General features: G+C 44.4%; 2 protein-coding genes and 1 long non-coding RNA gene across 4 annotated transcripts in view; 1 reads left to right on the forward strand and 2 right to left on the reverse strand.

Annotated features, from left to right (window-relative positions):
• Positions 1–11,211, reverse strand: part of POLR2B (RNA polymerase II subunit B) — a 55,109-nt gene extending 43,898 nt beyond the window's left edge. Inside the window, exons 1-2 of the mRNA XM_030818886.1 lie at positions 11,051–11,211; positions 3,463–3,535 (exon numbers count right to left, since the gene is read on the reverse strand). Coding sequence (XP_030674746.1) covers positions 3,463–3,535; positions 11,051–11,069 — 92 coding nt within the window. The 5' untranslated portion in view covers positions 11,070–11,211. The remainder of the gene's footprint in view (positions 1–3,462; positions 3,536–11,050) is intronic.
• A 1,447-nt stretch (positions 11,212–12,658) lies between these two features.
• Positions 12,659–27,562, forward strand: NOA1 (nitric oxide associated 1). The gene is made up of 7 exons (XM_003268410.4): positions 12,659–13,916; positions 16,368–16,532; positions 17,028–17,233; positions 21,790–21,921; positions 23,543–23,659; positions 26,083–26,203; positions 27,249–27,562. The coding sequence occupies exons 1-7, from the start codon at positions 12,707–12,709 to the stop codon at positions 27,458–27,460; spliced, it is 2,163 nt and encodes a 720-aa protein (XP_003268458.1). The 5' UTR covers positions 12,659–12,706; the 3' UTR covers positions 27,461–27,562.
• Positions 23,461–27,701, reverse strand: part of LOC115836696 — a 31,461-nt gene continuing 27,220 nt past the window's right edge. For both annotated transcript variants that reach the window (XR_004031716.1, XR_004031715.1), the window contains exon 2: positions 23,461–23,623. This is a non-coding gene — a long non-coding RNA (uncharacterized LOC115836696). The remainder of the gene's footprint in view (positions 23,624–27,701) is intronic.

Genomic DNA, 27,701 nt, shown 5'->3' on the forward strand with positions numbered 1-27,701 from the left:
ATACTTTTCAGGTGAGGGGTGGGAAAGACATATAGAGACAAGTAGATACAAGTGCAAGAGGATCTCAACAGATCACTCCCTATTACCATCCAGGGACAGCCGCAAAGCTGGGCATCACAGAGGCTAGAGGATCTAGCACAACCCTTGAGATTATCCCATCACCCTTCAGCAGTAGGAAGTGCCCCACCACACCTCCACGTCTCCACTCCTATATCTTGTGACCTCTATCATCTTATATCTGTGAGACTTTCTTAGCTTCTACTCCCCAACTACTGACTCCCCCATCTTCACATCAATTTTCTGAGACAATATGCAGAGTCCAACTAATCATCAGCCTCCCATTTTGGCTTCCTCAGGTCACCTCACACATCAGTGACAGGCCAACAAATTGGCCCCACCCTGATCCAGTCAAGTATGGCCACCAATATTAGAAGTTAGGTCCTATGGTAGAAAACACAGCAGACAATCACACATGTGTAAGGTATGACCTAAATAACAGTTGGGGCAATTTATTTCAGTACACACTGTCACATAATGGGAAAGAAATTTCTCACAACCATGTGGATTAGCCATTGATATTGTAAGAAAAACATGGCATTGCCTGTAATATACATAGCAATGGTTTTTTTATAGGCAATTTAAGATGAAATAGCTTCTAAACTATAGATAAGTTTCATTACCCCAGGAAGCTGAACTATAGCTACTTTCCCCAAAATCATTAGAATGGTGCTTAAACACCTAAACTATATAAATATTTCATATTTATTATCTCTACTGTTTATTTTACCTGAAGTCATCTTATGAAGTTACTTGTGATATTAACTAATATCACATTCACAAGATCACTTGATATTAAAAAGTAAAAAAAAAATCAAAATTCATTTCTCAATAGCCAAAGTATCTACGGTCAATTTAAACTTAAAAATCAAATAATTTATTTTGTAACAAATGATAAATGCTATGACAGTTCACAATACAGTATTTTATCCTTGAGCAATCTACCACATACGTTGAAAACAACTTCTTTTCATCTAAGATAAAATATTTTTTCTACCGGGAGAATGTAGAATATAGGCACACTCCACAGAACATCTACCTGGTTATTGTTTCCTAATAAAATATCTCTTGGTGTTTAACACCCAAACATCACAGAAGATGTAACTGTCTCAATAAAGTTTAGTCTTCTACAGCCAATTTGTTTTATTTTTTGTGTTTACAAAAGTTTACTCTTAAATGGCTCCAAGACAATGCTTCATTCTAGCTATAGGTGGCAAAAGATATTATGGCAGGGAATACAGATGTTTAAATACAATGGAATCAAAGGTCACCATCACCTCAGGCACAATGAAAAGCTGACTTTTTGCCAGATTTCTCTTTTTTTCTTTCTTTAAAAAAAAAAAGAGAGAGAGAGACAGGGTCTGGCTATGTTGCACAGGCTGGTCTCAAACTCCTGAGCTCAAGTGATCCACCGGCCTCGGCCTCCCAAAGTGTTGGGATTACGGACAGGCGCGAGCCACCTCGCCAACCCTTTTTGTCAAATTTCTTAATTCTACCTGTGGCCAGGGGCCCTTTCCCCACAGCCTTCGGTTTTAAAGCTTTTTCTGCTCCTCTTTTTGTTTCTGCTTGAAAGCTGTATCTTCCTCATCCATCTCCTTGGCCTGCTTCTTGGGCTGTTTCAGGGGCTTCTTGCTACCTTTGCAACCAAACATGGCAACTGCCGCCCCGGCCCCTTCCCCAAACCCTGCCACCAGAAACACAGCTCCCATCTTCACCCCCAACTCCTTATGGAAAAATATATACTTATATCCCAAAAACTCAATATCTATTTTTTAATTATTTATTTTTAGAAACAAGGTCTCACTATGTTACCCAGGCAACACTCAAACTCCTGAGCTCAAGGGTTCCTTCTGCCTCAGCCTCCCACACACACCACAGCACCTGGCTTTCAATACTTCTGTTTGTAAGATTCTGGACAACATGCTGAATCAACATCTTTTTTTTTTTTTTTTGAGTCTCGCTCTGCCACCCAGACTGGAGTGCAGTGACATCACCTCAGCTAACTGCAAACTCTGCCTCCCAAGTTCAGGCGATTCTCCTGCCTCAGCCTCCCAAGTAGCTGGGATTACAGGCGTGCACCACCACACCCATCTAATTTTTGTATTTTTTAGTAAAGACGGAGCTTCACTGTTGGCCAGGCTGGTCTCCAACTCCTGATCTCAAGTGATCTGACTGCCTCAGCATCCCAAAGTGCTGGGATTACAGGCGAATCAATATCTTTTTCACAAAACAACGTTCAAGAAAGGTTATTCAGTTATACTCCGAATACAAATGGCAGAATGTCGGAAGCATGTGTTCTTTGAAAAGAGAGAGTGTTGACCAAAAGGACATGCACCTTGGAGCTATGGGGCTCAGAGAGGCATTCATCATCATGTTATTGTATATAAAACAGCTGTCAGGGGATGAGAGAAGAGTTATAAGCCTTTAACATCCTAAGGTTACAGGATGTTACTTTATCACTTATAAGTTACTTTTCTTACCTATACAAGGCTTCTCTCAATTTTATTACATTTAGTTACACTTAGAATTGGATGGGAATTCGGAATGTAATACAACCAATTTTAACTTTGTCCATTTAAAACAACAAGAAAATTAAGCAATCAAATTAACATTACTAGTAATGAAACAAACATGCCTCCTGACATGATGCACTGAGACTATGTCACTTCTGCCAAAAGTAATCATCTGAATCTAATTATGAGAAATATCAGACAAACCTAAACTGAAAGGCATCCTAAAAAGTAACTGGCCCATATTCTTCAAAAATGTCAAGGTAAAAAAAAGAAGAACAAACACACTGAGGAACTGTTCGAGATTAAAGGAAACAAAAGAATATGCCATGACAAGTAAATCCAGTATGTAATCCTAGGTTGGATCCAGGATCAGAAAAATTTTTATTGTGCTATCAACACCAGTGGGACAACTGGCAAAATGTGGGTAAGGTCTACAGATTAAATAAGATCACCATAATTGTGATTATATAAAAGAATGTCCTTATGTCTGCAGTTATTCTTTTTTTTTTTTTTTTTTTTTTTTTGGGGAAACAAGGTCTCACTCTGTCACCAAGACTGGAGTGCGGCGGTGCGATCTTGGCTCACTGTAGCCTCAGCCTCCCAGGGTCAAATGATATGCAAGTTACTCTCACATGTTTCAGAAAAAAAAAATATGTACAAAAAGAGAAAAAGACAAAGAAATGTAGTACAGGGTAACATTTTCGGACTCTGGTTAAAGTGATTAAATGAATTCTTTGTGTAACTTTTAGGTCTGAAATACTTAAAAGGTTAAATATATAAATAAAATAACTACTCTCATGTAGCATTTTATATAGAAGAGCTATTGCTCAAGAAGAATAAGCAGGAAATCTACAGTGCCTTTTCAGGCTAATTCAGTTTGGTCCAAAGTTACCTGATTACAATCCAGCATGCTTCTTGCCACAAATCCGGGGTGATTTCATCATCATCCTCATCATATTGCATATCTGTAAAAATAAAAATATTGTACTCATTTGCAACGAGATGCCACTTAGTTGACATCTTGCTCCTATGACTTTAAGTAGCAGAAACATATTTACTTTCTGTTGAATATGTAATGCTTTCACCCCACTTTTCTAAAATTTCAATTACATTAATAAAATAATTTATGTCTATGTCACACAGGTATTCTTCCAATATAAAAAGAGGTTTATTAGAAAGGTTCAATGTAAGTTGTATGAATGTTAAGTTTTCCATTTTATTGACCAGCAAGATTTTCAGACACCAGAGTCAGAGAACAGTGTAAGGGGGCAGAGCCATGGAAGGATTCCAACAACTGGGCAATACCCTAAGGTGGGGCAATCTATTATAGCAACATTTCATCCATGTATAGGTATGAAAGATTGCATTTTCCAAAGATGGCCACAAGCCTATCTCCCATCCGACATGGTCTTCTATAATGTGATCTTGACACTCCTATCATCACATATAGTGGTCTATGCACCCTCTCCTTGAATCCGGTAGATTTTGACTCTCCTGTAACTTAAGAGAATGCAGCTGAAGCAATGCTGCATGACTTCAGAAACCAGGTCAGAAAAGGCAACGAAGTTTCCGTCATGTTTGCTAAAACACTTCCTTCTGGAGCCCTGAGCTGTCATTAAAAAGTAGGGGTGGCTCAGGCCTGTAATCCTAGCACTTTGGGAGGCCAAGGTGGGTGGATCACCTGAGGCCAGGAGTTCGAGACCAGCCAGGCCAATATGGCAAAACCCTGTCTCTACTAAAAAATACAAAAATTGGCCGGGCGCGGTGGCTCACGCTTGTAATCCCATCACTTTGGGAGGCCGAGGCGGGCGGATCACGAGGTCAGGAGATCGAGACCACGGCGAAACCCCGTCTCTACTAAAAATACAAAAAATTAGCCGGGCGTGGTGGCGGGCGCCTGTAGTCCCAGCTACTCAGAGAGGCTGAGGCAGGAGAATGGCGCAAACCCGGGAGGCGGAGCTTGCAGTGAGCCGAGATTGCGCCACTGCACTCCACCCTGGGCGACAGAGCGAGACTCCGTCTCAAAAAAAAAAAAAAAAAAAGAAAATACAAAAATTAGCCAGGCATGGTGGCACATGCCTGTAATCCCAGCTACTCAGGAGGCTGAGGCAAGAGAATTGCTTGAACCCAGGAGACAGAGGTTGCAGGGAGCTGAGATTGCGCCACTGCACTCCAGCCTGGGCAACAGAGCGAGACTCTTGTCTCAAAAATTTAAAAAAAAAAAAAATTTTTTTTTAAAGTCATACACTATTCTGAGGCTGCTACATTCTGAGAAAGCCCAAACCATAAGTAGAGGCCACTTACAGATGCTCCATTAGCAATTTCAGTCCTTGAGTCCCCCTAGGCTAATGTCTCATGTCAGACATGAGAGTCAACACTACAGACCATCTCTCACCCAGCTGTCAACACTCAGCCTTAATGTCTTCCCAAATGAACCAGAGTCACAGTGGAACACAGGCAAGTCATGCCTGCTATGCCCTGTCCAAAATCCTAACCCACAGTATCCATGAACATAACAAAGTAATTTTTTAAGTAGCTACATTTTAGGGTAGTTATGCAACAGTAATTTAAATATGCCTTCAAAAAAAAATTAGTGTGCATTGGTCCTCTAATATTAGTCCCATCTTCTTAAGTGAAAGAATAAGCGTGCTGTATTTTTGGTTTTTATTCTAATGTACACACATATAGCCTGTAAAATTTAGGAGCTTTGGGTTCAAAATTTGATACATATACAAGACAAATTTTTAATAAATCCTTCTTAAATGGACTGGAATTATTAATCCCTACACCTGGGGGAAGGGTAGGAAAGACAAAGCTATGTATAATAGCTCAGAGATTTCTAGCTTTGATGAGAGATTAAAAGTTAACATCACTGCCATACAGGAGAAGCAAGTAAGATGATGGAAAAAGAAGAGGTAATGATGAGATCGGCTTTAGAGATATCTATAGATCACATATACCTTCAAATACTTCTAGTAGGCACACATATGTGAATATAAACTCAAATGAAGAGTCTAAATTATAGACAAAGAACATGTGACACATAATAGATATACACTGGCATATAACAAATGTGTATTTATTATGTGCCAATAAAATAAACGTTTTAAAATTTGAAAAAAAAGGTACAGAGTTGGAATCATTAACAAATGGGTGGGAGAAAAATCAGATTATACACAGAGAAGGAAGACTGAAGGCAGGATATCTGGGAACACCTTTAAGACTCATATGAAGGAAAATGAACCCATGAAGGAGACTCATTTATTCATCCATTCATCAAATTTTTTTTGAGGCTGGGCACACTGGCTCACACCTATAATCCCAACACTTTGGGAGGCCGAGGCAGGCAGATCACTTGAGACCAGGAGTTCGAGACCAGCCTGGCCAACATGGAGAAAACCCATCTCTACTAAAAATATAAAAATCAGTCAGGCATGGTGGCACCTGCCTGTAGTCCCAGCTACTACGAAGGCTAAGGCAGGAGAATCACTTGAACCCAGAAGGTGGAGATTGCAGTGAGCCGAGATCACACCACTGCACTCCAGCCTGGGTGACAGAGTGCAACCCTGTCTCAAAAAAAAAAAAAAAAAAAAAGTGATATGACTATTCCTGACAAAGATCTGAAGAGGTTAGGGAAGACTTCCCAAAAGCTGGGCAGAGGCCAGGTGCAGTGGCTCATGTCAGTAATCCCACCCCTGGAAAGCCAAGGCAGCAGCATCACTTGAACCCAGGAGTTCGAGACCAGCCTGAGCTACAAAGCGAGCCCCCCGCCTCTAAAATTTTCTTTAAAAAGCTGGCCGGGCGCAGTGGCTCACGCTTGTAATCCCAGCACTTTGGGAACCCGAGGCAGGTGGATCACAAGGCCAGGAGTTTGGGAGCAGCCTGGCCAGCATGGTGAAACCCCATCTCTACTAAAAATACAAAAATTAGAGGGGCATGGTGGCACATGCTTGTAATCCCAGCTACTAAGGAGGCCGAGGTGAAGAATCACTTGAACCTGGGAGGCAGAGGTTGCAGTGAGCCGAGATCGCACCATTGCACTCCAGCCTGGGGGACAAAGGGAAACTCCATCTCAAAAAAAAAAAAAAAAAAAAAAAAAAAAAAAAAAAAAAAAAAACCTGAGCAGAGACCTCGTGTTATAAACAGGAGTAATCAGGCAAAAGGAAGGGACAAAGGCAGGAGGAGTCAAGAAAGAACCCTATCAAATAGAAAAAAAACAAATTGTGCAAAAGGCCCCATAATGCAAGACAGGATGGCATATACAAAGAATGATAGAAGGCCAATGTAGCAGAAGCACAGAGTGTGAAGTTGGAAGTGGAATAAGAAGAGTTTGGCCTTTACCAAGAGATTTGAGTTTAGCAGGGTTGTGGCTAGGTCAGATTTTCATTTCTGAAAGATCCCTATGGCCAGTGTGGAGAGTGGATTGGAAGTACACAAATCAGTTAGGAGTAATCTAGGCAGGGGATAGCAGCAACATGAATTAGAATGATGGTGGAGGGGATAGAGAAGTGACCAGATTTGACGTATTTAGGAGACAGAACCAACAGGGCTTGGTGACTGATTAGATATAGAGGTGAAAGAGAGGAGTGAAAAATGATGCCCAGGCTTTTGGTTTCAACAACAGAGGGTACCACAGTTGTACCTCAGTGTCTATTGGAGACTGGTTTCAGGAACTCCTATAGATACCAAAACACAGATGCTTAAGTCCCTGACATGAAATGGCACTGTTATATACCCTAGGCACATCCTCCTGTATCCTTTAAATTATCTCTAGATTATTTACAATACCTAATACAGTGTAAATGCTATATAAATGGTTGTTTACTTGCAATGTTTATGGAATAATGGCAAGAAAAAAAAGTCTGTACATTTTTACAAGGACACAATTTTTTTTAATATTCTCTTTTTTGTTTTTTGAGACAGGGCCTTGCTGTTACCCAGGCTGAAGTGCAGTGAGTGGTGTGATCACAGCTCACTGTAGCCTCAAACTCTTAGGGCTCAAGCAGTCCTCCTACCTCAGTATCCCAAGTAGCTGGGAACACAAGCGCATGCCACCATGCCCAGCTAATTTTTAAATTTTTTTTGTAGAGATGAGGTCTCCCTATGTTGCCCAGGCTGTTCTCAAATTCCTGGCCTCAAGCTTTTTAATATTTTCAATCCAAGGTTAATTGAATATACAGATGTGAAACCTACAGATACAGAAGGCCAAATGTGCCCTTCACCGAGACAGAGAACACAGGAGGCAGTGGCTTTGACAGGGGAACAGCAAAAGAAAATAATTAGCTCAGTTTGGGCAGTTGACAAGGTTAAGTAGCCTGAGAGATATCCTAGTTGGCTAGTGGCAGTTAGATACCAGGGACTTTAAACTAGAAGTATACACATTCAGAAGTTATCCACATACAGATGGTAACCGAAACAATGGAAAATGGATGCGCTCACCCAAGGAGCATGTGAACAGGAAAGAAAATGAGAACAAAAGTCAGATAAGAAGAATCAAGTGAAAGTGATGTGGCTAGAAAGCTGAGTGAGTTTCCGGGAAGATGTCATCAACAGTTTTGAAGACCACAGGGTTTAGATAAGATTTTTTAAATATCCATCTCATTTATCAGTTGAGAAGGCGCTGTCAATCTCAGAGCTATCTTAATGTAGTAGCATGAGTAGAAACATATTGTAATCAGTTGAAAAGCACATGAAAGATGAAAATTAGAAACAAGGACAGCTTATTATTTTTATAAGTTTGGCTGTGAATGAAAGGAGAAAGGTAAAATACTAGAAGAAAAAGGTAATAATGGAAAGAGTTTAACTTGTTTCCATGTGGATGACAGAAATCTGACATTTTCACATAGTGACTGAAAACTGATGAGGACATTATCTAATAAACATTTCAGAGGACACGGGCAAGAATAAAATGTAGGTTCACTGCTAAAGCAACTCTGATAAACTCTCTTTTTCCACAGATCATTATACATTGCTAATATGAATGCAAAATTAGTACAATCACCACTATAGTGGTCACTTGGCATCATCTAGCAAAATGTTAAAGGTGCGTATCATTTGACCTGACAATTTTATATCTAGAAATGTATCCCACAGACATACTTGGGCAAATTATAGGTACAAGATTATTCATTTACAGCACTGTTTGAACCCGAAAAGGACTAGAAATAAACCAAATATCCATCAAAAGACTACTTAAGTTATGGTACATCCACACAAACCAAGTAACTGGGGGTGGGGGCGAAGTGGGGGGGGTGATGCTTTCTGTGTACTGATACGAAAATCTCCTAGACACATTAAGCAAAATCTAAAAGTGGAGGAAAGTGTGAGTATTACTTTCTGTCTTTAAAAAAAGAGAAAATCCCATTTATATTTGCTTAAATATGTATAAATTGTGGAGGCTGGGCGTGGAGGCTCACACCTGCAATCCCAGCACTTTGGGAGGCCGAGGCAAGTGAATCACCTGAGGTCAGGAGTTTGAGATCAGCCTGGCCAACGTGGAGAAACTCTGCCTCTTCTAAAAATACTAAAATTAGCTAGGCACGGTGGTGTATGCCTGTAATCTCAGCTACTCGGGAGGCTGAGGCAGGAGAACTGCTTGAACCTGGGAGACGGAGGTTACAGTGAGCCGAGATTGAGCCACTGCACTCAAGCCTGGGCAACAGAGCAAGACCGTCAAAACAAAAAAGAAACTGTGGAGTGATAAGAACCTATTATAACTGTAGTTACCCACTGGGGAGAGTTCAAACTGGGCAGATGGTGGGTAAGAAGGAGACGTGACACTTTAACTTGTTATTTTTGAGAAAAGGTCTCACTTTGTTCTCGGCTCACAGCAGTGTCAACTTCCCAGGCTCAAGCGATCCTCCAGCCTCAGCCCCCCAAGTAGCTGGGACTATAGATGAGCACGACCACGCCCAGCTAATTTTTCTATTTCTTATAGAGAGGGGGTCTCCCATGTTGCCCAGGCTGGTCTCGAACTCCTGAGCTCAAGCGATCCACCCGCCTCAGACTCCCAAAATGCTGGGATAACAGGCGTGAGCCACTGCACCAGCCACCCCACTTTAACATTTTTAAATTTTCTGGCTTGTGAGCTATGAGAATATATTACTACCCAGCCAAAAATTATGCCTTAAAAATATTTTTTTCGAATTTTTCTTCTACTGAGATAGTAGTTAAAAAGAACAAGGAATATAATGATGCTAATAAATTTCTAGCACACAAGATATAAATGAGACAGAAGTTTAAACAGCTTTAAAAATTTAAGCTTTTGGCTGGGCACATTGGCTCATGCTTGTAATCCCAGCACTTTGGGAGGCCGAGACAGGCAGATGGTTTGACCTCAGGAATTTGAGACCAGCCTGGACAACATGGGAGACCCCCTCTCTATAAGAAATAGAAAAATTAAGCTTTTGCTTCAATTTTTTTCCATCTGATTTATCAGAAGTAGCTGAGAAAATAAAGAGAGATGTAAGGGGTGGCCAAGGAATTGAGAGCTAGAAGAAAATAAGGTTTGAATTAGCAGATATGGAGAATGGAAAAGGCGGCTACGAAAATACACTAGACTCAACTAAGAATTCTCTTTTTTTTTTTTTTTTTTTTTGAGACAGAGTCTAACTCTGTCACTCAGGCTGTGGTGCAGTGGCGCGATCTCAGCTCACTGCAACCTCCGCCTCCTGGGCTCAAGCGATCGTCCGGCCTCAGCCTCCCAAGTAGCTGGGATTACAGGCGCACGCCATCACACTAGGCTAATTTTTGTATTTTTAGTAGATACAGGATTTCCCCATGTTGGTCAGGCTGGTCTCAAGCGATCTGCACGTCTCGGCCTCCCAAAGTGCTGACAGGAGCCACCGCGCTCGGCCACTACTAAGAATTCCACATGCGCAAAGAAACAGATATTATACATTGGCCCAGTGCAGCAGAATACGTATCATCTGAGAACTGTGACATTGTGAGAAGAGGAAGTTTAAAAGCCATCCTTTAAGACACTTTGTTCTGACTTACAAACAGCATGAAGAAATGTCAGACTAAACCGAGTGCCCCCCCGCCACCCCCACCCCCACCCCCCGATATTCTGTCCCGGTGTATTTCCAGGGCCTTCCACACCGCCTGACACAGGCTGACACTCAACAATTGAGCTATTCGTTCAGTCGACTGTGGCTTTAAGGAAAATTTTTAAAGGGTGCCCTTTGCTTCAAATTCAAAACGTAATTTATCTTACGGTTCTGCACGGCGAGGATCAGATCTAACGGAACGAGAAAGAGCAGAGAGCAGCAGTGAACGTAACCTGGAACGTTAACGCTATGTTCCCTGCACCCTCCGCCTCTCCCTACCCCAGTTTCGTTCCCGGCCTGGAAAGTGTGGGAACAAGGCTGGGGACTGTGCAGCCGGCGCGTGGGAAGGCCCCAAATCCCCAATCCAATCAGTTCCCCACGCTTCCCTGCTTAAATGGACCGCCGCGGCGTGTGTTTTGAGCGTTCACCTACCCTCATCCGCGTCGTACATATTGCCAAACGGTTCCCGAGCTCCTAACTCTTGAAATCAAAAAGACAAAAAGCGCCCAGAAGCCACCAGCGCCGGGAGCTGAAGACCAAGTAACTTCCGTCTCCGACGTTCCCAGAATACTATGCGTCTCACACCAAAGGCCGCCCACAGGGACGCCAAAGTTAGGATCTGCGCCTGCGCAAATTGTAGGTCAAGCTTGGGCCAGGGTTAGGGTTGCACACGCGCAAATTGTGGGCCGCCGCTGCCGGGCTGATTGAGAGGACAGCTCCCGCAATCTGCGGTCGTATCCGTCCCGTCAATGTTTTATTTCTGCTTTTTTTTCAATGTTGTTGCACAAATAACGACACTTGAAAACAAAACCAAGTATACTTATTATTAAAAAGTGTTTGTTCTGTGAATCCGCGACGTTGGGATACTCAATTTATTTGCCTTTATAAGGACCAAAACACGAAGCTATTTTTTATTTTTATTTATTTATTATTTTTTGAAATGGAGTCTCGCTCTGTTGCCCAGGCTGGAGTGCAGTGGAGCGATCTCGGCTCACTGCAACCTCCGTCTCCCGGGTTCAAGCGATTCTCCTGCCCCGGCCTCCCAAATAGCTGGGATTACAGGCAAGGGCCACCACGCCCGGGTAATTTTTGCTTTGTTTTGTTTTGTTTTGTTTTGTGACGGAGTCTCGCTCTGTCGCCCAGGCTGGAGTGCAGTGGCGCAATCTCGGCTCACTGCAAGCTCCGCCTCCCGGGTTCACGCCATTCTCCTGCCTCAGTCTCTCCGAGTAGCTGGGACTACAGGCGCCCGCCACCACGCCCGGCTAATTTTTTTTGTATTTTTAGTAGAGACGGGGTTTCACCGTGGTCTCGATCTCCTGACCTCGTGATCCGCCCGCCTCGGCCTCCCAAAGTGCTGGGATTACAAGCGTGAGCCACCGCGCCCGGCCAATTTTTGTATTTTTAATAGAGACGGGGTTTCACCACGTTGGCCAGGGTGGTCTCGAACTGCTGACCTCAGGTGATCCGCCCGCCTCGGCCTCCCAAAGTGCCGGGATTAGAGGCGTGAGCCACGCGCCTGGCCGGAAGCTCCTTTTTACTTTGTTTTTGTTTTGTTTTGTTTGAGACAGAGGCTCGCTCTGTCGCCCAGGCTGGAGTGCAGTGGCGCGATCTCGGCTCACTGCAACCTCCGCCTCCCGCGTTCACACCATTCTCCTGCCTCAGCCTCCCGAGTAGCTGGGACTACAGGCGCCCGCCACCACGCCCGGCTAATTTTTTGTATTTTTAGTAGAGAGTGGGGGGTTTCGCCGTGTAAGCCAGGATGGTCTCGATCTCCTGACCTCATGATCCGCCCGCCTCGGCCTCCCAAAGTGCTGGGATTACAGGCGTGAGCCACCGCGCCCGGCCCCGGAAGCTCCTTTTTAAGTGTGATTTATAACGGTGCTAGCAGTGAGGCGTTAAACCTGAAAGTGAAAAAACCCAAAACACTCACTGCTCTTTTCTGCCAACCTAGCTCAATCCTCCAGTGCCTTTGCCATAGCTTTAAGTAGGTTCTCAGTCTCAGAGCTTAAATCGCGAGAACTCACGGGATTAGACGCAAAACGAACCAGGACAGCTCCCAAGTACCCACGCGCTTTCGACTTGGGTCAAATGCGCGCCTCGGGCCCTAGTGCGCGTGCGCGCTTGTGGCTCCGCCCCTTTCCCTGGAGCTACTTCCTCATGCTGCCCGCTCGCCTACCGTTCAGGCTGCTGAGCCTTTTCCTTCGTGGATCCGCTCCCACTGCAGCGCGCCATGGCCTCCGGGAGCCGCTTCTGGGGAGGAGGTGCGCTGCCGCATCCTCCTTCCAGCACTCATCGAGTCTGGGACGCGAGTTTCCTCATGACCCCGTGGACACGAAGGGCTTTGGAGAAGGTGCTGACACGCAAGAGCGTTTTCTGTTTCCGGAGTACATCCTGGAGCCGGAGCCGGAACCCACCCGCGAAAAGCAGCTGCAGGAGCTCCAGCAACAGCAGGAGGAGGAGCGACAGAGGCAGCAGCGGCGGGAGGAGCGGCGACAGCAAAACCTACGGGCCAGGCCCCGGGAGCACCCGGTCGTGGGGCACCCGGGCCCGGCAGTGCCGCCCAGCGGTGTGAACTGCTCGGGCTGCGGGGCAGAGCTGCAGTGCCAGGACCCCGGCGTGCCCGGCTACCTGCCCCGAGAGAAGTTCCTCCGCGCGGCGGAGGCAGACGGCGGGCTGGCGCGGACGGTGTGCCAGCGCTGCTGGCTGCTGGTGCACCATCGGCGCGCTCTACGCCTGCAGGTGAGCCGCGAGCAGTACCTGGAGCTGGTGAGCGCCGCGTTGTGGCGGCCCGGGCCCTCCCTGGTGCTCTACATGGTGGACCTGCTGGACCTGCCCGACGCCCTGCTGCCCGACTTGCCCGCGCTGGTGGGCCCCAAGCAGCTGATCGTGCTGGGAAACAAAGTGGACCTCCTGCCCCAGGATGCTCCTGGCTACCGGCAGAGGCTGCGGGAGCGACTGTGGGAGGACTGTGCCCGCGCCGGGCTCCTGCTGGCCCCTGGCCACCAAGGGCCACAGCGCCCCGTCAAGGACGAGCCACAGGACGGGGAGAATTCGAATCCGCCGAACTGGTCCCGCACGGTGGTCAGGGACGTGCGGCTGATCAGCGCCAAGACCGGCTATGGAGTGGAAGAGTTGATCTCTGCCCTTCAGCGCTCCTGGCGCTACCGTGGGGACGTCTACTTAGTGGGCGCCACCAACGCCGGCAAATCCACTCTCTTTAACACGCTCCTGGAGTCCGATTACTGCACTGCCAAGGGCTCCGAGGCCATCGACAGAGCCACCATCTCCCCTTGGCCGGGTGAGTTTTAGGAGGCTCGCCCTCTTCGTTTTCTGGCAAGGTGGACGTCTGGTCCTGGCCAAGGCACCGAGTACATCCTCCCTTAATGTCCACTACGGGCTGCCTGTACCCTTCCGTTTACAAATTCTCTCCCCACTCTGGTCACACCTCTCTTCTGTGGCAGCTTACTGCTAGGGAAAATTGAGAATGTGTTGTAGTAATTTTCTAATGGAAGTGTTTACGGAGCACGTCTGTTCCCAGTCACTAAGTACTGGAGATAGACCAGGGAACAAAGCACAGTTCCTGTTCTGGAGATCTGCTTTGTAACTTCTTTGTATATTGTTCCAGAAAGTGTGCGTCCTTTCTACTGTCTGAACCTAGTGAAATTTGTGTTTTGTTTGTTTGTTTGTTTTGTTTTGGAGACAGAGTCTCACTCTGTTGCCCAGGCTGGAGTGCAGTGGCGTGATCTCGGCTCACTGCAACCTCCGCCTCCCGGGTTCAAGTGATTCTCCTGCCTCAGCCTCCCGAGTAGCTGGGATTCGAGGCGTGCGCCACCACACCAAGCTAATTTTTGTGTTTGTTTTGTTTTGTTTTTTTGAGATGGAGTCTTGCTCTGTCGCCCAGGCTGGAGTGCAGTGGCTCACTGCAACCTCCGCCTCCCGGGTTCAAGCGATTCTCCTCCCTCAACCTCCTGAGTAGCTGGGATTACAGGCGCACGCCACTATGCCCAGCTAATTCTTGTATTTTTAGTAGAGACAGGGTTTCACCACGTTGGTCAGGCTGGTCTCGAACTCCTGACCTCGTGATCCGCCTGCCTCAGCATCCCAAAGTGCTAGGATTACAGGCGTGAGCCACCGTGCCTGGCCTAATTTTTGTATTTTTAGTAGAGATGGGGCTTCACCATGTTGGCCAGGCTAGTCTGGAACTCCTGGCCTCAGGCGATCTGCCCGCCTTGGCCTCACAAAGCCCTGGGATCACAAGCAAGCACCACCATGCCCAGCTAATTTTTGTATCTTTGGTAGAGACAGGGTTTCACCATGTTGGCCAGGCAGGTCTGCAACTCCTGACCTCACGTGATCTGCCCACCTCGTCCTCCCAAAGTGCTGGGATTACAGGTGTGAGCCACCGCTCCCGGCCCATTAGTGCAATTTGATGTGTGGCTTTGCCAGGCTCAGTGGCTCACATCTGTAATTCTAGCACTTTTGGGAGGCCAAGGTGGGCAGATTGCTTGAGCTTAGGAGTTCAGGACCAGCCTGGGCAACATGGTGAAACCCTGTCTCTACTAAAAATACAAAAAGTAGTCAGGCTTGGTGGTGCGTGCCTGTAGTCCCAGCTACTCAGGAGGTTGAGGTGGGAGAATCACCTGAGCCTGGAAGGTTGAGGTGGCAGTGAGCCCTAATTGGGCCACTGCACTCCAATCCAGCCTGGACAACAGATTGAGACCCAAAAAAACAGAAGTATCAGTCTTGTGACTTTAAGAAACTTCTGTGGCCAGGTGCAGTGGGTCACACCTGTAATCTGAGCACTTTGGGAGGCCAAGGTGGGCAGATCACCTGAGGTCAGGAGTTCCAGACCAGACCAACCTGCCAACATGGCGAAACTCCTGTGTCTACTAAAAAGGCAAAACTTAGCTGGGTGTGGTAGCTGGTGCCTGTAATCCCAGCTACTCAGGAGGCTGAGGGTGGAAAATCACTTGAACCTGGGAGGCTCGGCCAAGATCGCACCACTGCGCTCCAGCCTGGGCAGCAGAGCAAGACACTGGCTCAAAAACAAGAAAGAAAGAAACGGACTTCTGTAATTGGAAAATGAGTCCTTCTATGGTTTAAATTTTTTTTTTTTTTTTTTTGAGACAGAGTCTCACTCTGTCACCCAGGTTGGAGTGCAGTGGTGCGATCTCGCCTCACGGCAACCCTCACCTCCTAGGTTCAAGCGATTCTCCTGCCTCGGCCTCCCAAGTAGCTGGACTACAAGCATGCACCACCACACCCAGCTAATTTTTTGTATTTTTAGTAGAGACAGGGTTTCACCATGTTGGCAAGGCAGGTCTCGAACTCCTGACCTCAAGTGATCCACCCGCCCTGGGCCAAAGTGCTGGGATTACAGGTATGAGCCACTACGCTCAGCCAGGTTTAAATTTAAGTTGACAAAACTGACTGCCCCATTTGTTCCCTTGAAACCAAAGTTTCATTTAGTAAGCTGCTCTTCTCTGTCTTGCACTTTGAATTTTACACAAAAATTACTTTTATACTGAATGGTAATGTGATAAAAATGGAAAGAAATCGGGCCTACAGATTTTGGATTCTAATTCTGGTTTCCCCTGTGAGCTAATCTCTTAACCTATTTCCTCATTTGTAAAGTGGCAGTAATTTTATATTTTATTACAGTAACCAACACAGTGTAGATCCTCAAAAATGTTCATTTTCTTCCCCCTTAATCCCTTTTCTAAAGATGCGTTTATTCTGTGTATTTCAGGTACTACATTAAACCTTCTGAAGTTTCCTATTTGCAACCCAACTCCTTACAGAATGTTTAAAAGGCATCAAAGACTTAAAAAAGATTCAACTCAAGCTGAAGAAGATCTTAGTGAGCAAGAACAAAATCAGCTTAATGTCCTCAAAAAGCATGGTTATGTCGTAGGTAAGCATCCTCTACGGGAAAACCCTTGTTGGTACTATGCTAAAATTCTTTGTTAAGCAACCTGAAATACAGCTGTCCAAGGCTAGCCAGTTTTTGTGGGCTGCCTTCCTTATTCTGCAACAAAGAGGCCCTTTAGCAATAAGGCTACTGTTTGGAAACCCAGAGCAGTACAGGTAGTAAAAGTTTTTACTCCATGCAGCAGCTTTAGATTAGGTTGTCTGTCTTTCCTTGGTATATCTTTTCAGCCTTTCTTTAAAACAGTCTGATTTCCACACACCCTCGCCCCCGCCACTCCATGTACACAGCCAGCCACACACTTGATTATTGCAAGAGTTTGACTCCCACAGCTTTTTGGAGAAAAAAAAGCAAAAGTATCATTATAGTCTCACTTCCCTACACTGTAATCTTAGTAACTTGTTTGAGGGAAACATAAATTATGTCTGGAGTTAAAAGTATTAAAGGAGTGACTAATAACCTTACTATAACTTGTTCTAGGAAGAGTTGGAAGGACATTCTTGTATTCAGAAGAACAGAAGGATAACATTCCCTTTGAGTTTGATGCTGATTCACTTGCCTTTGACATGGAAAATGAACCTGTTACGGGTACACACAAATCCACCAAACAAGTAGAATTGACTGCCCAAGATGTGAAAGATGCCCACTGGTTTTATGACACCCCTGGAATTACAAAAGAAAATTGTGTATGTATTTGGTTTCTTTTAGAAACATTTACTTTCTTTTTCTTTTTTAATAGGTTTATATTGCCTGCTGCCCAGATACAGCCGATTTATCAAGACAGGGGAATTGCAATAGAGAAAGAGTGTAATGCATGTAGAGCCAGCTAAACGGGAAACTGGAGTTTTATTACTAGTCATATCAGCCTCTGAAACATTTACTTTCAATTGCACAAGTACTGCTGTCTTAATTGGCAGAAAACAGGAAAAGAAGTATACTTCCATTTTAGACTCAGTTCTGATTCATTCATAAAAGCTGTTTAGGGGTGAATCTGTATGCCATCAAGTTCTCTGTTCCATTTGATAGACTTCATTGCTGACAACCAACTTATTTTATCACTGTGATTGTTACCTTGGTTAGGGAAACATTTACAGAAGCCTAGGTTTTGAGGTTGGAAAAACACATAAATATCACTGGAGTCCAACTCCCTAGTCCCTGCTTGAATTACCTCTATAACATATCCATCAAGGGGTCCTCCATCTTGAACTGAAAGGAGTGACTCACCATTAGCTGAAACTGTCATGTCACCTTCCAAGGTAACTCATTTGGGTGTTTGACCTTCTCCTTGTATTGAGTGTACTGAGCTGAATAGTCTCCCTGTCACATGTATCCATTGTTCCCCAAAGCCATCTGGGACTAACGTAATACCTATTTCCCTTGCCAGACTTTGAAATATTTTAAAATGTAACGTCCCATCTCTTCTTCACCTATCCCTCCCTTTTCTTCTCTTTCATTAGTTCATCCAGCAAATGTTGAGCATTCACTGTGCTGACAATCTGGATTATTTGTCTTCATTTCCTACAGCTGTGCTCCCTGAGAAACAGGCTATTCATTGGCCCAGGCCTCTTCAGAATGTTTTCTATGTTTGTTCTTAAAGTGTGACACTGAGAACTCAGTGCTCTCAGGTGAGCATGATTTAGAATACCATTAACTCCGACCGGGCGCAGTGGCTCATGCCTGTAATCCCAGCACTTTGGGAGGCCCAGGCGGGCGGATCACAAGGTCAGGAGATCGAGACCATCCTGGCTAACACGGTGAAACCCTGTCTGTACTAAAAATACAAAAAATTAGCCGGGCGAGGTGGTGGGTGCCTGTAGTCCCAGCTACTAGGGAGGCTGAGGCAGGAGAATTGCTTGAACCCGGAAGGCGGAGCTTGCAGTGAGCTGAGATCGTGCCACTGCACTCCAGTCTGGGTGACAGAGCGAGACTCCGTCTCAAAAAAAAAAAAAAAAAAAAAAAAGAGTAACATTAACTCCACCTGTCTTGTCCCTGTGCCTCACTTTTATCCAATTGCTCATGGACAACTTTGGGCCTCATAGGTAACTTTGTCTTGTTAAATTTGGCCTATATCTTACTCCGTTAAATATTCATTAAATCTCATTACTTTTTATATTTGCAGTTTGGATCTTCATTCAGATCATTGATTGACTCAAATGTGCATCCCGGATAGAGCCTCACAACAGATTCATTAATCATTTCCTTCGAATCTGGTTACTGACCAGTTTCCGATTATTCTAATTATCTCTATATCTCCCTACAAAACCACATTGGTTTCTTAGGTACTTTTCTTGGCCTCATCAGGAACACTTACAGTTACATTCTCAGAATTGTATTCTATTTGGTGTCCCCTGTCATTGAATCATACACACCTTTTAACTTTTATTGCTCTCCTAGAATAGTTGTTCATGCCATCTTTTCTTCCTTAGCAGTCCAAAAGTTCAGAACTGCTTTCTAATAATATTCTATCACTTTAGCTTAATGAACTAATTCTTCTCCCCCAAACTTTTTTTTTTTTCTTTTTGAGATGGAGTCTGACTCTTGCCCAGGCTGGAGTGCAGTGGCGCAATGATCTTGGCTCACTGCAACCTCTGCCACCTGGATTCAAGTGATTGTCCTGCCTCAGCCTCTCGAACAGCTGGTATTAGAGGCATGTGCCACCACACCCGGCTACTTTTTGTATTTTTAATAGAGACAGGGTTTCGCCATGTTGGCCAGGCTGGTCTCAAACCCCTCACCTCAGGTAATCCACCCACCTCAGCCTCCCAAAGTGCTAGGATTACGGATAGGAGCCACCACGCCCAGACTAATTCTTCCCTTTCAGATGCTATTAGATCAGGCATAGCAGTCATATACCCTCTATGAAATAGTTGTGTCAGAAAGGCAAGAATTTGCAAAATACTCCAGACAGCAGAATGAGAACCCCAAATTTTTAGATACAAACGTCTGTCAGCACTGGTAGTTTGCTTCTCTGTTAGTTTACAGATACACTTATTTGATGTCTTAAACCAGGGTTTCCCAGACTGAACCAAGGATCTCTGTTGTGAAATGAAAGTATTAAGACTCAGGCTGGGCACAGTGCCTCAGGCCTGTAGTCCCAGCACTTTGGGAGGCTGAGGTGGGAGGATCGCTTGAGCCCAGGAGTTTGAGACCAGCCTGGGTAACATGCCAAAACTGTATCTCTACTAAAAATACAAAAAATTAGCTGGGCATGGTGGTGCATGCCTGTAATCCCAGCTACTGAGGAGGCTGAGGCACAAGAATCACTTGATACACTTATTGGGAGGCAGAGGTTGCGTGAGCCGAGATCATGCCCCTGTTGCCCAGGCCGGAATGCAGTGGCATGATCAAGTAACTTCAAAGTTACTTGGGCTCAACCAATTCTCCCACTTCAGCCTCCCACGTAGCTAGGGACACAGGTACACACCACCATGCCCCACTAATTGTTTAGTTTTTGTAGAGACAGGACCTCGCTATGTTGCCCAGTCTGGTCTAGGCTGGAGTGCAGTGGTGGAATCTTGGCCCACTGTAACTTCTGCCTCCCTGGCTCAAGCGATCCTCCACCTCAGCCTCCGAGGTAGCTGGGAACTACAGACACACGCCACCCCAGCTAATTTTTGTATTTTTCATAAAGGTGAGGTTTTGCCGTGTTGCCCAGACTGGTCTCAAACTCCTGAGCTCAGCTGGGCACAATGGTGCATACCTGTAATCCCAGCACTTCGGAAGACCAAGGCAGGTGGATCAATTGAGGTCAGGAGTTCAAGACCAGCCTGGCCAACATGACAAAACCTCGTCTCTACTAAAAATACCAAAAAAACTAGCCAAGCATGGTGGCTCACGTCTGTAATCTCAGCTACTTGGGAGACTGAGACAGGAGAATTGCTTGAACCCGGGAGGCAGAAGTTGCAGTCAGCCAAGATTACACCATTGCACTCCAGCCTGGGCGACAGAGCGAGACTCCGTCTCAAAAAAAGAAAAAAACTCTTGAGCTCAAGTGATCTGCCTGCCGCTGCCTCTGAAAGTCCTGGGATTATAGGCATGAGCCACCGTGGCTGACCTGCAAATGGCTTTTAATGTGCCTTTTCAAACACAAATAATGAAGAAAACTATTTGCAGCCCCCTTATTATTTTCTTGTGAGCCTCTATGTATCATTTCTATTTTTTATTTTCTTGTTATTCTTTTTTTTTCCTTTGATATGGAGTCTTGCTCTATCACCCAGGCTGGAGGGCAGTGGTGCAGTCTCGGCTCACCACAACCTCCACCTCCCAGATTCAAGCGATTCTCCTGCCTCAGCCTCCCAAGTAGCTGGGATTACAGGTGCGCACCACCACGCCCGGCTAATTTTGTATTTTTAGTAGAGATGGGCTTTCTCCCTGTTGGTCAGGCTGGTCTCGAACTCCTGACCTCAGGTGATCTGCCCACCTTAGCCTCCTAAAGTGCTGGGATTACAGGCGTGAGCCACCGTGCCCAGCCTCTTGTTATTCTTAAGAAAGAAGTTTACAAGTTTTGTGTCCAATTTGTACCTTCTTTATTCTTTTTTAACCAGATTTTGACTCCTTAAATCTTTCCAGAATCTTGTATTTCTGTCTTTCCTTTTCTATTTTTCTCTAGTCTCTCTAGGAACTTGTCATCCTTAGAAGGGATTTATTATAAATCATAATAAATCCTCTGTGTTATAAGCATAGGGGATTTATAACTTTTTCTCATTCTCTGCTGAATATTTGGGAGAAATAAGGAAATTGAAGACCAGAATTTAGAAAGAGGTTCTTCAGCCACTTTACTTGCTCCTAGAATGGTGTGACCATTTTGCATTAAATGCACGCATACTTACCACTAGGACATGAGGTCACATATACCATTACTTTAAGCGGAAATTGCTACTGCCCACAAGCCTTGATAAGGAGAGCATATATTTTCTATCTTGGTATTGAATCAACATGTTTTCAGGTTCACATTAATTTTGACATTTAGGGAATGCTGCTGACATAGGAAAGTCTTGTACACCTATAAAGTTATTTTGTCATTACTGTAGATTAAGTTGTAAAACAAAGGTAGAGCCATCAGATTGAAATTAATTTAGACAGGAAGAATCTATATAAATTTGATGTGTAGCAAACTCTGACATAATTTGGTTTATTTTGAAGTCTGGCATATTTTTCATCACTTTTTATTTTACAGGTAAATCATAATATATCATATTTTCAATAAAAGTATTTTCTAAAAAATCTGCCATTTGCTTCACAGATTTTAAATCTTCTAACAGAAAAAGAAGTAAATATTGTTTTGCCAACACAGTCCATTGTTCCAAGAACTTTTGTGCTTAAACCAGGAATGGTTCTGTTTTTGGGTGCTATAGGCCGCATAGATTTCCTGCAGGTAAGGAAAGTCTGTACCATTAAAAAATGATTTTAAAATATTGGGATTCACTTTAAGGAAGCAGATATATGAACAAGACTGACAAAATGTTGATAACTAAGCCACGATTGTATAGGGTTTAATTTGTTTTTATGTTTAAAAATTTGTGTAATAAAAACTTGGGGATGGCTGGGCACGGTGGCTCATGCCTGTAATTCCAGCAGTGTGGGAGGCTGAGGCACTTGAGGCCGGGAGATCAAGACCAGCCTGGTCAACATGGTGAAACCCCATCTCTATTAAGAATACAAAAATTAGCTGGGCGTGGTGGCACAAACTTGCAATCCCAGCTGCTAGAGAGGCTGAGGCAGGAAGATCACTTTAACCTGGGAGACGGAGGCTGCAGTGAGCTGAAATTGCACCACTGCACTCCAGCCTGGGTGACAGGGCGAGACTCCATCTCAAAAAAAAAAAACAAAAACTTGGGGAAAAGAAATGCCCTACTCCCTCATCCCCCCAAAAAAGTGCTAGGTCTTGAAAACTTAGGTTTTCAATTGAGTACCCCCTACAGCTTGGCATTTAAGACAAGATACTATCCCTATTCTGTGGGATAGAGTCAAACCTATGGGATAAAGTCAAACCTTTAGGTACAGGGTTATAGGCATTAAATTAATTCCACACTTCGTATCCCATGATATGTGTGTTTTTATGCATATACTTTTTGTTTGGTATTCATTTACATAGCATCTAGGGATTCTGGGGTGTCTGTAGAATTGCTCTCCATTTTGCTAAAGTGAAGAGAAAAAGGAAAATGAAACATGGATATGGATCTGTCCAACAACACAACACAACTGTGTGCCATTACTATAGCACATTTCGTGGGTTTTGTGTTTGCTCATACTTTGTTAGAAATGTTGCCTTACACACTTAGAACCCTTATATATTTCGTTTTGGGAGGTTATTGGTTTTTTGTTTTGGGGGTTGTTTTGTTTTTGTTTTTTTTTTTTGAAACAGCATCTCTCTCTGTTGCCCAGACTGGAGTGCAGTGGTACAGTCATGGCTCACTGTAGCCTCAACCTCCTGGGCTCCAGTGATCATCCCACCCCAGCCCCGCAAGCAGTCGGGACTACAGGCGTGCATCACCACACCCAGCTAATTTTTGTATTTTTTATAGAGATGGGGTTTTGCCATGTTTCCCAGGCTGGTCTCAAACTTGAGCTCAAGGGATTCACCCACCTCGGCCTTCCAAAGTGCTGGGATTATAGGCATGAGCCACCACACCAGGCTTGCACCCTTATATATTTCATCAGAGCACATAAAATGTTAATACTTTAAACCTAACTTTACACAGAGACAATTAAAGCAGATATTATTTCCTTTTAATTTTTAATAATAGACTTTTTCAAAAATAGTATTGAGTCTGTCAAAGAAGTCATAGTTTCACATGAATTGCTGAAATGCACTACTTCAGTATTGTGCCCCTGTTCTTAGTAATAATTTGATTTACAGCTACTGCCATACCAGTACTTATAAAGGGAGTCTGATTGGGTTTTTGTTTTTTGGTTTTTTTTTTAGTTGATTGTACCTTGAATATGCAGGTTTTCCAAGTTTTTCACCAGGTCAAATAACTTCTTCCTTTCTTAAGGGAAATCAGTCAGCTTGGTTTACAGTCGTTGCTTCCAACATCCTTCCTGTGCATATCACCTCCTTGGACAGGGCAGATGCTCTGTATCAGAAGCATGCAGGTCATACGTTACTCCAGGTAAGGCACCACGCCTTGATGATTGCATGGTTAAGGTTAGTATACACTGGAATGGTCCCATAGCTCTGTTAAGAAAGCCTTTGTTGTACAGAACTGTTATACAATATCTTGAGCTAGCTTTCCCTCACCTCATTCTCTTTGAGGATTCTGGCTATAAAGCAAAATTGCTCTATATAGACTGATCCTAGAGTAGCCACACAGCTGTTTTTTCTCTAGACTACACTGTCCAATTTGGTAGCCATTAGCCACATGTGGCTATCTAAATTTATTTATTATTATTTTTTTTTCTATTCTTTTTTTTTTTTTTTTTGAGACGGAGTCTCACTCTCACCCAGGCTGGAGTGCAGTGGCGCGATCTCGGCTCGCTGCAAGCTCCGCCTCCTGGGTTCACGCCATTCTCCTGCCTCAGCCTCTCCGAGTAGCTGGGACTACAGGCGCCCACCACCACGCCCGGCTAATTTTTTTGTATTTTTAGTAGAGACGGGGTTTCACCATGGTCTCGATCTCCTGACCTCGTGATCCGCCTGCCTCGGCCTCCCAAAGTGCTGGGATTACAAGCGTGAGCCACCGCGCCCGGCCACTATCTGAATTTAAATATATTAGTGACAATTAAAATTTGCTCAATGACCAGGCGCGGTGGCTCACGCCTATAATCCCAGCATTTTGGGAGGCCAAGGCAGATGGATCACAAGGTCAAGAGTTCAAGACCAGCCTGGCCAAGATGGTGAAACCCCATCTCTACTAAAAATACAAAAATTAACCAGGCGTGGTGGTGGGTGCCTGTAATCCCAGCCACTCAGGAGGCTGAAGCAGGAGAATCACTTGAACCAGGGCGGCAGAGGTTGCAGTGAGCCAAGATCGCACTACTGCACTCCAGCCTGGGCAACAGAGACTCCATCTCAAAAAAAAAAAAAATTTGCTCAAGTTAGCCAGGTATGGTGGCATGCACCTGTAGTCCCAGCTCCTCGAGAGGTTAAGGCCTAGGAGGACCACTTGAGCCCAGGAGTATGAGGCTGTGGTGAGCCATGATTATGCCACTGCACTCTAGCCTGGGTGACAAAGTGAAACCCTGTCTCTAAAAAAAAAAAAAAGGAAAATTTAAAATATGGTTGCTTAGTGTCACCAGCCACATTTTGAATGCCCAATAGTGACATTGTTGCAAAAAGTTGTATAAACTCCTGACAGCCTCATCACCAATACACACACACACACACACACACACACATACCATACTTTGGACAATTAAGCTATAGTTCCCTGAACTCATCATCCTTTTTCCAGTTTTTATCTGTACCTGTGGCGACCGAGAATATCTTTCCACCGAATAACTTTGACTCATTTCTCAAAATATTGCTCATATAGTGCTTATTTGTTTTTGTTGTTGTTGTTACATATATATATATATATATATATATATTGCTTCTTTACTAATGTTTTCCTTGACTGAACACATTCATTACTCCTTCCTTCACAACCATAGTACTTATAGATGCCTCACATTACATTTCTGACCTTGTATTTGCTTATGTATTATTTACCCCTTTGATTTCCTTGGGGGCAGAAACCATACTGCAAAATCTATCTTTGTGTTCTTAGTGCTAAACAGAGGAGAGATTTGCTAATGAATAGATGAATAAATTATCCAGTTACGGCCAAGCGCAGTGGCTCACACCTGTAATCCCGGCACTTTGGGAGGCCGAGGCGGGCAGATCTCCTGAGGTCAGGAATTTGAGACCAGCCTGGCTAACATGGTGAAACCCTGTTTCTACTAAAAATACAAAAAAATTAGCCTGGTATGGTGGTGCACACCTGTAATTCCAGTTACTCGGGAGGCTGAGGCAAGAGAATCACTTGAGCCTTGGAGGTGGAGGTTGCAGTGAGCTGATATCATGCCATTACACTCCAGCTTGGGCAGCAAGAGCAAAACTCCATCTCAAAAAAAAAAAAATTACCCAATTACTTCTAATCGTGGAAACACCTGTAAACATAAAAGCTAAATCTTATCCATTATATATGGACCCTTAACTCATAAAGACCAGGCATTAATCTTGATGGCCACACCTATAAGAACTAAGGTACTTGGAAGGACCGTGCCTTAATTGCCCAACATTAATCTATGTGAGGCCCTGTGGAGGATTATAAAAACAGTGTCAGTGAAGCACATTTCTTCTGTCCAGAAGCTGCTGCCAGGTGCTTGCCCAGTGTGTGGCCCAGAGCCCTGATATTTGTAAGCTTCATCCCATCAGAGTTCCCTTGTTTTTCATTTGACCCCAGAAGTGATTGCAAGTTCTTTTCAACAGTTGAATATTTGAAAGGATTTTATTCTTGATCCCTGTACAGAATTATCTTATCAGTGATTTGCTTAATGTTAGAGTTCGAAGAAATTTAATTTGAACTTGTCAATATCTTTATTTCATTGGAAGGTTCCAATGGGTGGAAAGGAACGAATGGCAGGATTTCCTCCTCTTGTTGCTGAAGACATTATGTTAAAAGAAGGACTAGGGGCATCTGAAGCAGTGGCAGACATCAAGTTTTCCTCTGCAGGTAATTTTATGCCAAGCACTTTTTAAAAAGTGAATAAAAGGGCAGGCACGGTGGCTCACACCTGTAATCCCAGCACTTTGTGAGGCCGAGGCAGGCAGATCACCTGAGGTCGGGAGTTTGAGACCAGCCTGACCAACATGGAGAAACCCTGTTTCTGGTAAAAATACAAAATTAGCCAGGCATGGTAGCGCATGCCTGTAATTCCAGCTACTCGGGAGGCTGAGGCAGGAGAATCGCTTGAACCCAGGAGGCGGAGGTTGCAGTGAGCCGAGATCGCGCCATTGCAGTCCAGCCTGGGGAACAAGAGCCAAACTCCATCTCAAAAAAAAAAAAAAAAAAAGTGAATAAAGCAGCCTTACCGACAATTTTTTTTATAGAAAAGTGCCTTAACTGATGAAAGCTGATTATTTTAAGGTGTACATACTAGTTTATTCATCAAATACAACCTGTTCTGAAAATAAATTTGTACTTTACAGAAACATATTGTGTGCTTTTTTAAAAATAAGGTGTGCCCACCCGTGCCCCCAGCTTCCCAGGACGCTGAGGCAGGAGGATCGCTTGAGCCCAGGAACTTTTTTTTTTTTTTTTTTTTTTTTTTTTTTGAGACGGAGTCTCGCTCTGTCGCCCAGGCTGGAGTGCAGTGGCGCGATCTCCGCTCACTGCAAGCTCTGCCCCGGTTCACCCATTCTCCTGCCTCAGCCTCTCCGAGTAGCTGGACTACAGCGCCCGCCACCACCCCGGCTAATTTTTTTGTATTTTTAGAGACGGGTTTCACCGTGTCTCGATCTCCTGACCTCGTGATCCGCCCGCCTCGGCCTCCCAAAGTGCTGGGATTACAAGCGTGAGCCACCGCGCCCGGCGAGCCCAGGAACTTGAGTTTAGCCTGGGTAACATAGCGAGACACAGTTTCTTAAAAAATAATAGAATAATAAGAGAGTGAAAGAGAGTGACAGCGTTCTCTCATATTCCATTTTCAGCTTTGGTTTGGTGTTTTTAATAAGATGATTGCTAACAGCCTTTTGTGTTGTGTCACATGCCTGCATAGGTTGGGTTTCAGTAACACCTAATTTTAAGGACAGACTGCATCTCCGAGGCTATACACCTGAAGGAACAGTTTTGACCGTCCGGCCCCCTCTCTTGCCATATATTGTTAACATCAAAGGACAGCGCATCAAGAAAAGTGTGGCCTATAAAACTAAGAAGCCTCCTTCCCTTATGTACAACGTGAGGAAGAAGAAAGGAAAGATAAATGTATGAGATCGACCTTGTTCACTGCAGATATTAACTGTATTGAACACAACAAAATATACTGAAATTGTATTAAACATATAAAACATAAAGCTCCCATTCTCACCCTTTTTTTCTTTCCTTTTTTTTTTTTTTTTTTTGAGACTGAGCCCTGCTCTGTTGCCCAGATTGGAGTGCAGTGGCATGATCTTGGCTCACTGTAACCTCTACCTCCCAGGTTCAAGCAATCCTCCTGCCTCAGCCCCCCTAG

Source organism: Nomascus leucogenys, chromosome 9 (genome assembly GCF_006542625.1).
Source record: "Nomascus leucogenys isolate Asia chromosome 9, Asia_NLE_v1, whole genome shotgun sequence".
Classification (NCBI taxonomy): domain Eukaryota; kingdom Metazoa; phylum Chordata; class Mammalia; order Primates; family Hylobatidae; genus Nomascus; species Nomascus leucogenys.